At 43.4% G+C, this 12,443-nt stretch overlaps 1 protein-coding gene across 1 annotated transcript; it reads right to left on the minus strand.

Moving 5' to 3' along the window:
* Positions 1-7,117: 7,117 nt before the first annotated feature.
* tmem14cb (transmembrane protein 14Cb) lies at positions 7,118-8,220 on the minus strand. Its single transcript, XM_059535311.1, has 4 exons — positions 8,065-8,220; positions 7,665-7,766; positions 7,504-7,591; positions 7,118-7,292 (listed from the first exon to the last, which is right to left on the minus strand). The coding sequence occupies exons 1-4, from the start codon at positions 8,138-8,140 to the stop codon at positions 7,229-7,231; spliced, it is 330 nt and encodes a 109-aa protein (XP_059391294.1). The 5' UTR covers positions 8,141-8,220; the 3' UTR covers positions 7,118-7,228.
* Positions 8,221-12,443: the final 4,223 nt, after the last annotated feature.

A 12,443-nucleotide genomic window follows, 5' to 3' on the forward strand; every position in this document is an offset into this window, starting at 1 on the left:
AAAATACTGGTTTTATTTCAAGATTTTGGGGCCCTCTATAGGTCGAAGTAAATAGAGTCTGTGACTAACAGTATGCTGTATTAAAGATGTATTTGGTTATAAAACATTCAGTTAAGAGTTACAGATCTGTACTTGATATTACTAAATATTTTTGTGGAATTACAAATGACCCAAGACGGAGGGGAATGTGAACATGATCTGTAATGTGACTATTTGAATCTCAACATAGTAATACATTTTATTTGCTTTAATTTGTTCATCTTGTTAACCTTTCCTGCTTGTCTCCGAACCGTGGTTGGGTGACGCAGGGGAGATCTGTCTTCTCCAGGGCCGGTAGTTCTCCTCCCGGGGTTAACTCCTTAAAACTTCACGCTGTTAGTTGTGGTGGCATATATATAAACAGGAGACTTTCGTGCCGAAGATTTATTTGCTTTATTTTCAGCCGTACTAAATACACTCACTGCAATATCAAATCAACTACCCGCACCGATCACTGTCTCACACCCACACCGTTGCTTAGCAGCGATCATAACACAGAGCGGGCGGGGAAAAGGGCGCGCCACAGGCACGCGCACTCACTCACTCTCATTCACACACACTCTGAGCTGTCCTAAACTAAACACATGGGAGACACATCTCACAACACTACCCCCACCATGGATTGGCAATTAACATTAATTCCATTCCATCTAAATGTACTTAGCACAACTTTCTCTATATCTGCAGGCCTAAAATGTGAAGAGATAGTAGTGCCCCTAATAGTAGGTTACACTAATTTAACAAGTGCCTAAACAGTGCTAAAAGTTCTAAAGCTCATTCAACAGTGAACCCAGGAGTGAAAAATTATTAGAAATACAATAGTCTCTAATAAAACATAAGAGTACATCACCTTTTAAATCCTATTCTTAGGTGACCAGAGGTAATACTGTCTGACTAATACAGTAATAATGAAAACATACATTGGATGCAATAAAGTGCAAGCATGTAAAAGCATTGAAAAACTCTTCAGCCTTTTTTTTTTTAACTTGGAAATATGCTTTTTGTAGAAAAGTATAGAACAAAACTTGACTAGAGTCCAAAAAAAATGTAAACTGTAACGTCTCTAGTGCAAGTACGAACTGTCAGGTAACTCATTCAGTGACCCAGTCCCCATACCGTAACGGTTCTCTGCGCTGGCGTTGGGGCCGAGGTTCGCGTAAAGACTGGTGGTGTGGCTCTCCCACCGCACCCCCACCATGGTCAAGTATCACATGGGAAGGAGAGGATGGAAGAGACCCAACCACCTGAGAAGTAGTAGCAGGAGGAGTAGGCGACTGGGAGTTACTAGGGCCATCACTCGAGGCAGTGGAGTAAAGGCTATGCAGGCCGAGATCCTCCCGGTCTGCTGGGTGCCCGTCCACAGCTGGTGGCAGGATCTCAGAAGGCGTCCAGTTCCGGGACTGGTCCAGGACCCAGGTGTTGTCCAGGGGCTCACGGCTGCGGTAGCATTTGAGTTGATCATGGTGGACAACTTTGACCTTAGCTCTGGGGCCCTTTTGGATCCGATAGACTAGATCGTCTAAATGTCCCATAACAAAGTAAGGTCCTTCGTAGGAGGGGAGGAACTTTTTGACTTTGTTTTTGATATGCCGGGTTCCTTTGATGAGATACCACACCGCATCGCCGACTTTATACTGTGTATGGCAAGCATTTTTGTCATATTGTCTTTTTGCACGCGTGACTGACTCACCGAGGGCTTCTCGAGTGATGTTGTGAGCCAGTTCCAACCGCTCACGCATTTGTTGCACATACTCAGGGGCGGAAGGAGCATGGTCTGAGTCCGGAGGCAAACCAGCCACAAGGTCCACTGGCTCGCTTATTTCACGGCCGAACATCATGAAGTTGGGGGTGAAACCAGTAGCGCTGTGCTTGGTTGCTCTGTAGGCCATCACTGCATATGGGATCATCAGGTCCCAATCCCAGTGACAGTGTTCTGCAGTGGAGGCCAGGATCTTTTGGAGGGTGGCGTTAAAACGTTCGACTTGGCCGTCGGACTGCGGTCTGAATGGTGTAGTGTGGGTTTTGTCGATGCCAAACAAACGGCACATTTCTTGGAATACCTCTGATTCAAAGTTGCGCCCTTGGTCGCTGTGCAGACAGTGAGGCATTCCAAAGCGACATACCCATTCAGTTGCTACTACGTTTGCTACTGTCACAGCCTTTTCGTCAGGGATTGGGAACGCTTCAGTCCATTTTGTGAAATACTCCTGTATTACGAGTATATAGCTGTTTTTACGGTCTGTCTCATTTAGTGGGCCCATAATGTCCAGTGCAATGCGCTCCATGGGGGCTCCAACTCTGACAGTTCCCATGGGTGCTTGTGGAGTCTTGTGGGGTCTGGCTCTGCATGCGCAGTTTGTACAAGTCCGGCACCAGAGCGCCACATCCTCTCGCATGTGGTACCAGTAGAATCTGGTTTGAAGTCTGGCTACAGTCCTTTCAATACCAAAATGTCCTCCTACTGGCCCTTCATGCATTTGCCGCATAACATCAGGTTGCATTTTGCGGGGGAGAACAATTTGAGGATAGAACTGTGTGTTGTCTAAACAGTAAAAGCGGCGAACCAGTACTCCATCTCTGAAGTACAGTCTTCTCCATTGACTCCAGTACGTTTTAGTGGCTGGGCTGCATGGGGAGACTGTGACCCATGGGGGCCGCTCACTGCTGGCTTCTAACCAAGATCTGATTGGTGCAATGTCTGCGTCGGCAGCTTGAGCCTGCCGCAACTCCTCAATAGTCCAGCCGGGAAACAGTATGGTTTCACTTATGTTTGTCACATAAATATTCTCTGTTTGTTTTAAAATGTTTGGGTTGGTAACATTGACAGCACTTACCCCCACCGGACTCAGCAATAGGGGGCTGGTGTCTGAGTCCAAATCACACTGAATCGCTTGGTGACTTGTGGTTCTCAGCTGCAAGGAAGGGTCCTGCAGATTACAAGGGCACGACTGGCGGCAGGGCCTGCGGGAGAGACTGTCAGCATTAGTGTGTAAGCGACCTGGGCGATGGATGATTTCGAACTCGTACTCCGCTAGCTTCTCAAGCCACCGGGCTAACTGACCTTCCGGCTCTTTCATTCGCGTGAGCCAACGCAAGCTGCTGTGGTCGGTTCGTACCTTGAAAGGCCTCCCAAGTAGGTATTGCCGAAAATGGGATGTGAAATCGACAATGGCTAGCAGCTCCCGCCTCGTAGTGCAATAGTTCTGTTCAGCTTTGGCTAGTTTGCGGCTGCCATACGCCAACACCCGTTCTGTGCCCCCCTGCATTTGCGACAGAACAGCGCCGATACCTGTGTCGCTGGCATCAGTGTCTAGGATCATTTCACCATGGTCCAGTGGATAGCCTAAAACAGGGGCTGTGATGAGGTGGTGCTTGAGCGTGTCGAAGGCGGCTTGGTGTTCAGCGTGCCACTGGAAGTGTGCATTTTTCTTTGTCAGATTATGTAACGGCTCGGCAACGGAGGCAAAGTCTTTCACAAACCTGCGATAATAGGAGGCGAGGCCAATGAAACGTCTGACCTCTTGTACTGATGTGGGAGTGGGCCAAGCTTGGACTTTGTTGACTTTATTGGGGTCAGTGGCCACACCGTGTTGGGACACAATATGACCTAGATAGACAACTTGGTGGCGGAACAGGCAGCATTTGGCTGGTTTCAGTTTGAGATTTGCCTGTTTAAGTCTCTGGAACACTTGGCTCAGCCGCTGCAGCATCTCGGGCACATCCTTAGCCAGCACAATGATGTCGTCCAGGTAGACAAGGCAGGTCTCCCACTGCATGCCGGCAAGGACGCGATCCATAAGGCGTTGGAACGTCGCCGGGGCGTTACATAACCCGAACGGCATAACGTTCCATTCGAATAGTCCATTACGGGTGCAAAAGGCAGATGCACGACGAGCTCTTGGTGTTAGCTCAACTTGCCAGTAACCTGAAGCAAGATCCAAAGTGCTGAACCATTTAGCGGTGGCGAGAGTGTCCAGCGTGTCTTGGATGCGGGGCAGTGGGTACGCGTCGGTGATGGTGTGGCTGTTTAGTGCCCTGTAGTCTATACATAGGCGATAAGTTCCATCCTTTTTACGCACCATCACGATCGGTGAGGCCCAACTGCTATGGCTGCGTGTGGCGATACCGCTCTGAAGGCCCTCACTGATCTGCTGTTCTGCGCTTCGCTGTTTTTCCCCAGCCATACGACGAGGAGGCTGCTTCACTGGAGGTCCCGGATGGGTTATGATGTCATGCTGAACAAGACTTGTCCGACCCAGGTCACCAGGTCCCCTGGAAAAGACACTTTCATAGGTACACAACAGGTTAGATAGTTCAAGTTTTTCATTATCATTTAAGTCAGTGGAACTTTGGGCATAGAGGTCCTTGAGGTGCTCTGGAACTGCAGGGGAACTGGCTGAGAAATCTGCCGCTGTGGGGACACTGGGCGAGGGCAGAGCTTCAGCTGGCTGGAGGAGGCCTGCAATGGCACCCTCTTTAATAGTCACCGCCTTGTTACCAGGGTTAAAGAGGCGTAACGGAACAAGGTTGGTGTGCTGTGTGTGGACTAGGGCTCTGGCAATGAGTATTTTGTGTTTTTCAACAAAACCCTTTGTGGGGCTAAGCATCATGTCTCCCTTAACTTCTCCGCAAAAGTGCGCGTTGCCCTTGACTAAGTACTCTTGTCCCGCTTCAAGCACAACAGTTCTGGCTACTCTCACAGCGTGTGACTTTGGAACAGTATCTGGGTGAAAGTAAGGCACTTCCTCTCCAAACAGAATTATGCGATGCCTACCGAAATCAAGGCGGGCCTCCGCCTGGGTGAGGAAAGGATGGCCAAGCAGCACCTCGTTGCCCTCTATGTCCGCTACAAGAAAGTCCACTTCAACTTGACGGTTGTTGATACTGACCGGTACCTTGGCCTCACCAAGCACCGGTACATCTCCTGGTCCCACTCCGAACAAAGTCTCTACGATGGATGACTGAAGCAGTGGTCTCACGTCTTGGTGAATGGCGTTGTATTGGTGAAGAGGCAGCACGCTCCTCCGCGCTCCACTGTCCAGGACTGCACATACCTCCAGCTCGGATATGCGCATGTGAATCTTCATTTCACGATTCTGGCCTTTAAGGTGGAACACCGTGGTCAGGGGTATTTCCTTGGCGGCGCTGGACAGGAAAGTCTTTGTATTTCTTTGAGGGGACGAGCACTGGCTATGTTTGTGACCCCAACCGTTACAGTTATAGCAGCGAATGTCACCCTTTTTAAAGTTCTTGTGCTGCTTTAGTGTTTTTGCAGATGTGCGTGGGACAACGTGATTGGGTGATGGGCTAACTGCACAGGTAGTGGTAGTCACAGCCTCATTTTTGTCTCTTTCTCTGACTACAGCGGCCCGGGGCCTGCGTTCAGTGAAGTTACGGGCCCCTGGCTGCATGATGCTGGTGACATAGGAAGCAGCTCTCTTGGTGGTGTCATGACGGTGGGCTATTTCGTAAGCTTTGGCTAGTGTAGCTGGACGTTTTTCTAACAGTCTTTGAACTAGCTCTGTATCACCCAGACCGTTTGTGAAAACTTCAACAGCTATAGCGTCTTGCTCAGCCTCTGATCAATCACCATAAGCTATAGCTATTTTTCCATAAATGTCATCTCTGAACACATGAAGCGCCTCCCCAGGTTTACGCACTCTTTGCCTCAGCTCTACTGCTACAGCCGCTGCATGATCTGACGAAGGGCCATAAGCAGTTTCGAGTTCCTCCAGCAGGCGGCGGTAGTCCCATTTGGATGAACGAGGGTTTCTGTGGACGATGGCACCTGCGGCCCCCGTGAGGCAGAATTTCAGCTGAATGGCCATTGTTTTGACTGACCAGTGATTCGCCTCTGCGCAGCTCTCAAATCTGTGCAGGAACTCTCTCCACGGTGTGCTGCCATCGTACTGGCCGGGACGTAGAGTGGGTACTCTCTCTTTGGGGTTATAGTCCTCATCACTATCCGACTGAGGAGCCTGACGGGGAGCAGGGCGGCTCTTTTGTGCTGGAGATGAGGAACAGGGCTGGCGCAATGGGAAATGTTCATGTTTTACAGTCATGCCTGGATTAATAAAAGAACAGGGCATGGGAAACGTACTGGCTTCAGGTTTGGATATAAACGGTGTGCTATGTACGAAACTTCCCATGTGAGCATTGTCAAAGGGATTTGTGACTTCATAATGTCCCTTTAATGGCATGTCAGGAGCGGGATATGTGAACATGTGAATGTCTGGCCTTCCTGCGGAGGCGTGGCTTTGACGGTGGCCTCTGCTAAAGGGATTTGTGGGCGAGAAACAGGCGGGGCCGTCAGATGGTGCGAACAGATCCTCTCCATTAACAACTGTGTTAGTGCAACTTTCATCACACAGGAATGGGTTATAATGTTGGTATTTCCTCTCAGCCTTGCATTCATAAGCTGTCACAGTACCATGACTGTTGTCCTCAACATTGGTTAGCGACATGAATGGGTTTGAGTAATTTGTCTCTCGTCCGTAAACATCGGAGGGATAGCGAGCGGCCGCCATATTATATATCATATGAGCTTAGACACGCCGCTATTACAGCTGTATTACAGTCACTTGGCTTTAACTTATTTATTTAATATTTTTATTGTCCTTTGATTTTCATTGCTCACCAGTTTTTTTTTTCTTTTTTAACAACGTGAGGGTCCCTTCGTGGTCGCCAGTGTTAACCTTTCCTGCTTGTCTCCGAACCGTGGTTGGGTGACGCAGGGGAGATCAGTCTTCTCCAGGGCCGGTAGTTCTCCTCCCGGGGTTAACTCCTTAAAACTTCACGCTGTTAGTTGTGGTGGCATATATATAAACAGGAGACTTTCGTGCCGAAGATTTATTTGCTTTATTTTCAGCCGTACTAAATACACTCACTGCAATATCAAATCAACTACCCGCACCGATCACTGTCTCACACCCACACCGTTGCTTAGCAGCGATCATAACACAGAGCGGGCGGGGAAAAGGGCGCGCCACAGGCACGCGCACTCACTCACTCTCATTCACACACACTCTGAGCTGTCCTAAACTAAACACATGGGAGACACATCTCACAACACTCTACAGTTATGAAGGCACTTCCATATGACCCTGAACTGAATTTAGTTTTACATCTTGTATGACATGTCAGTATATCTGTGTCAGTGCATCTCTGCAAGTACAGTTTCTGAATGGTGTCATCGTTTCTTCTTTTGTGAGTTCTGTAGCACTTTCACACCAATCCTCAGGAACATCAACAAACTGCACAGACAAACAGCAAACAATCAACCAAAACTATGCATTTGTCCATGTTAATGTCAATTATACCTAGATAGCATATGTTAATATTGTATTTTTTTGTCTCATTATGGATATCTGGGAAGTCTTTTTTAATTAAAATTTTGGAATGAATAAAAAAACAATACATAATATATAAAATGAATAACAAACAGTTAAAATCAAATATCCTTGCCTCGCTCCAGCCATGAGTCCAGCTGGCATAATCTTCCATGAACTCAAAAATCTCACTCCCATTAGAGCAGTCAGAGATCCAGAGGTGCCTTTAAATAATACAGTCAAATCCCATTAATGTCATCTATGATCCTTATTCATTTAACAGAAACAGTGACTTACCCAGTGAAACCCAGATATCCTTGTCATTCTTTGACATCTGATAAGCACCAACAAATGCTGCAATGCCAAACATCAGCCCAGCAACCAGAGAGATAAAACTACCTGCAACCGGAAGCGGGAACATGAGACATCTGGCCATATTAGGAAGTTTCGGTAAAGTTCAGGTAAAGGTGCGCTGACAAAAAATATGAGCTTCTGCTATAACAAAGTGCATTACCGTTTAATTAAAATTTTAAATTAAAAACATTAAAGTTGCACCCTCGCTACATCTACACGGTTAAAATATTCTAAAGAAAATTATATTTCATTCCAAATATTTGAAACGTGTTTAACATACACTGGTTACTCAAAAACTAAACCGGAATACTGAATTTGTTTGTTGTTTGCATGAGATCTTTACCTGCTTTAACATAACCAACAATCCCTCCTATCGTTATTAGAGCTGCATAACCATAACCAAGCCAGTCCACAGCCATATCAGCACGTTTGTTAAACTCTCAAATAAAACAAAAAGACGTGTTGGTTGCTTGAAAAAAACGACTCTAAAGCGTCTCCAGTTATTAACTTCCTGAAACACGACACTGTCGATTTTCAAAATAAAAGTCCACATGTGCAGGCGAGAATGCAGCGGTATTTCAGATTTAAAATAATCTTTATTTGCTATAGCGCCTTTGAATGTAACATCTCAAATTGCTTTACATAAACAAATAAAACAACAAGACAAGTTAACATAAAAAATAGAGTATTTTCTCTTTCATTTAGCTGGTGTACTGGCCTCACTAAACGTATGCGTATTTAGCTATCCAGCGCGTATAAACAGCCAGATGAGGTGAACAAAGAAAAGAGATGATGCTTTATCCCAAAGTCCTTTTTCTCCTCTCCTTTATTTTACACACAGCAATGCAGAAAACAAGCTGTAAAACTGTAAACACAAATAAAAGTACCTATTAACTCAAATTGCCGCCTTCAATCATTTCCAAAACCAAATGCAACACATACATCGTTTTCTACTAAGCATGGGCTGCCATTACACGGGAAACAGAGGAATCTACACTTCGTGGCAACACGTTAATTTTCTTCCTCCACATCTTAAAGAAAAGACTAATATAAAACGCCTTATATTACACACAGTGTTACTCACCGGCATTGCCCCCGAGGGAAACACAACTGAGTGTAGTTTGAAGAAACTTGACAGCAGAATTTACACAACACGGAGTACAACTCGCTCTGGAAAAGTCATGTACTAACTGAACACTAATCTCGTTCCAAACGAGAATACAACAGGAAAAAAGAAAGTGTACACCAAACCTGCCGTTACCACAAGTGTCCGGTAGATGGCGTTAACGCACTGCAAATAACTAAAGAAACACAAAATGAATGAATGCTCATTAAGACCAACACAGCTGGAATTAAACGTTTTTTTTCCTTACCTACTTGGCAAAGCTCTCATGGTAAACAAAAACTGCAGTGTAAATCACTACACTCTATGAAATGCAAGACAAAGTAAATAACAGAAGACCACTAATGATTTCAATAAAACTGTTTATTGCGCTTATTGTTTTTTCCTTTTGTGGAGCTGTTTTCTTCTAGAATCACCTCTTCTGGTAGACTCACTCTTTTACCTTTGGGTGGCTTTGGGGCTCCGTAACAGCTGTTTTGAGAACAGATATTAATAAGTTAATTTCAGCCCATTTATAGCTGTACAGAACCGCTCATTTTGCTGCTTGAGATTGAAAAAGGTGGAAACAAAAATAAAAAAATCTGTCATTATTTACTCCCCCTCAATTTGTTCCAAACCTGTAATGGTTTCTTTCTTCTGTTGATTACAAAAGATGATGTTTTGAAAAATGTTGGTAACCAGACAGCTGCCGGTAGACACTGACTTCTATAAAATGGAAAATAATGCTATGAAACTCAATGGCTAGCAGCAAATGTTTGGTTACCAGCATTCTTCAGAATATCTGCTTTTGAAAAGAAGAGACTCACACAGGTTTGGAACAAATTGAGGGCGAGTAAATAATGACTTTTCAGTATTGGATAAACTATCCCTTTAAGGTGAGATCACATTAGTGAATTTTCAGCTTTATTTCACAGACAGAAAATGTCTATATCGTCAAGCTCACACAGAAGTCACTTTCAAACCAAGCAGCTTTCTGTCAGTCAATGCATCGAATGCTTTGAACCCATTTCAAAATCTTCTCAAAACTCCCACTAGGATGCATTCCTATTGATTTTGCCTGCGAAAAATTTGCATAAACCCTCATCAAAGCAAACGCAACTTTAGAAGCTTCAGCCTGGGCAGATTGTTCAGTACTCATCTCTTTCGCATCACCAGGTTTCCAAATGGAAAGACAGGTGAGTCTGGCAGTGGTGTTCACCTGGCTAAGCAGGGAAGGAGTCTCAAGGTTCTGTATGTGGAAACAGTGAGAATAAAACACTAATCAACCAAAATGAAACCATCAGGCCAAATAATTTTTGTCTAAAAATTGGTTCATCTCGAAGCTAAAAAAACACGTCTGTGTGTTAGTTACTAGCAAAGAAGATCAAACAATACCTCAAGATTTAGTTTCCACAACTTACTAAATCCATCATTTGATGCCGTAACAAGGACACAAAAATCATCCTTCATGAAGCTCTCAATGGCTTTTACTCTGGAAGGAAAAGAAAACAATAAATGAATACAATAAAAAAATACAGCTGATCTCACTCATTTTACAATGCATTATGAGTATTTCAATGCACTAGAACAATTCTGATGAAAAGATAGACCTAAAAATGGCAGATTCACTTGGATGAAAATGCAGCTTTAAAGAAAGGTTAAAAAGTGGCATTCACGCCTTTTCTCATGTGATTTGAACTCACAGACACACTTCTGTTAGGTGACGTCACAGCTACACACGTTCTCATTGTCTCCTTCCACAGCCAAGAGTGTGTTCTTGAAGACACATGCAGAACAGATGCTGGAATAAGACTTCTTTAGAGTCGTGTTACATCTGACAAACCAGGGAAGCAATACTTTAATTTCAAGCTAAACTAGAACTGACTTAATTTCACTTACTCTTTTTGACTTTCTTGGTGAAAGCTGAACGTCCTTCAATGAGATTCCACGTTCTACAATAATATTAATTCCGTTTTGTCATTAAAACTATAGTTCTGTTGAACTGCACACCAAGCCCAATTATATTTATTACTGACTTTTTTTCTGGAAACCATGCTGATTTTTTTTTTCCAGGATTCTTTGATGAACACAAATGTCAAAATAACAGCGTCTGTTTGAAAGAGTTTAAATCTTCTGCAACATTAGAAATGTCTTTACTGTCACTTCTGATCAATTTAATACATCCTAGCTACATAAAACTACTAGTTTCTTTCGAATAGTTTTGGACAGTGGCATATTTTGAGTATTTCAGATCACTTACTTATGAGCTTTTTTGTACTCCACACACAGATGAAACCATCCTGTCCTCCGCTGAGTAAATGGGACGTGCCGTAAAACTCCAGACACGAGATAGTACCTGCCAAGAAAGTGAGCTTACAATTTATAACACATGAAACTGAAATATCAGTGATGCAGCATCGTTGAAGCCAAACTCTCTTTAGGTCCAAAAGGAAACCCAACACAAATTATTGCAATATGTCCTCACCATTATGGTGCAACAAAGCACCATGTTCAGTTTTCTTGCTCATGTCATACAGCTGAATGGTTTCATCTTTAGTTCCAGTGGCGATGAATTGATCACTGGATGAAACTGCAGTCAGTGATGATGTGTGTGCATGATGGACAAAAAGTTGGGCTGGATCCCCACTCCGTAAATAGACATAAAAAACTTTAGAATTAAGATTGTATTTAAAATAAAGTCTAAATAATTATTAGAGTAAATTATTATAAAAATAGGACTGTTTGTGAATGACTGTTTGATTAAATATGGATCAATATCAAAATGATGATGCAAACTCAGACTGAAACAAAGCAATAGACACAGCTACATTTAATATTCACTATGAAAACAAATGACAATTCTATCAATTAACAGAATTAAAGTTTGGAAAAATTATAATTACCTCGTCACCAGGACCAACTCGATTTCCAAATACTATCTGCTCATAACAGCCAGCAACCAACTGGGCATAATCGCCCATGACTGTAAAACATGGCCTTTATGAGACATGTAACGTGATGTCCCTCATTAACATGTATTTATGTTAACAAATCTGTTGTACCTATATATTACAAAAGACTAAATGCTTTTGAACTTAAATTACATCTCATCATGCCCACAGCAACATGTAAAAAAAGTCAATAGGCATTATCGTCCAAAAGATAGTGGGGGAAATTATTAAAAAGTTAGAAAAACAGAAAAAAGGTTTGTACCCAATTCTTCAGCATTGTTGAGACCTCGTCTATTATACCAAAAATGAAAACAACTATTGTACATACATAATTCCACTTTTGAAATTCAAGTGATCAAGTAAAGAAATTGGTTAAAATATGAATCCAGGCCATTTTAACCTTGAAGCTCTATGGCATTTGACTTGTCATTTTCATATGAGTAACATATGTAAGCTGTTTTCCGTCACTGTTTGTAAAGAATGAGCAAACATCCCAAACATCCGTAAATCCCTAACATACTGTATAAAATCATGTCAAAATTCTGGCTTCTAAAGAGAACTAAATTGTTATTAAAATAATAATGAAAAAGAACAAATCAGCGTTCTGATTGGAGTGATTTTATGCCTTTGTCCTGCTATTGAAGATAAAGAAAGATCCATCTGTAGTCA

Source organism: Carassius carassius, chromosome 42 (assembly GCF_963082965.1).
Source record: "Carassius carassius chromosome 42, fCarCar2.1, whole genome shotgun sequence".
NCBI classification, from domain to species: Eukaryota; Metazoa; Chordata; class Actinopteri; order Cypriniformes; family Cyprinidae; genus Carassius; species Carassius carassius.

Excerpts from the sequence above, each read along its gene's own strand:
- tmem14cb (XM_059535311.1), bottom strand. The coding sequence starts at position 8,140 with ATGGCTGTGGACTGGCTTGGTTATGGTTATGCAGCTCTAATAACGATA. Across the intron at positions 7,767-8,064 it reads TGTTGGTTATGTTAAAGCAG|GTAGTTTTATCTCTCTGGTT; the intron begins GTAAAGATCTCA and ends TTCCGGTTGCAG. Across the intron at positions 7,592-7,664 it reads GGATATCTGGGTTTCACTGG|GCACCTCTGGATCTCTGACT; the intron begins GTAAGTCACTGT and ends TATTATTTAAAG.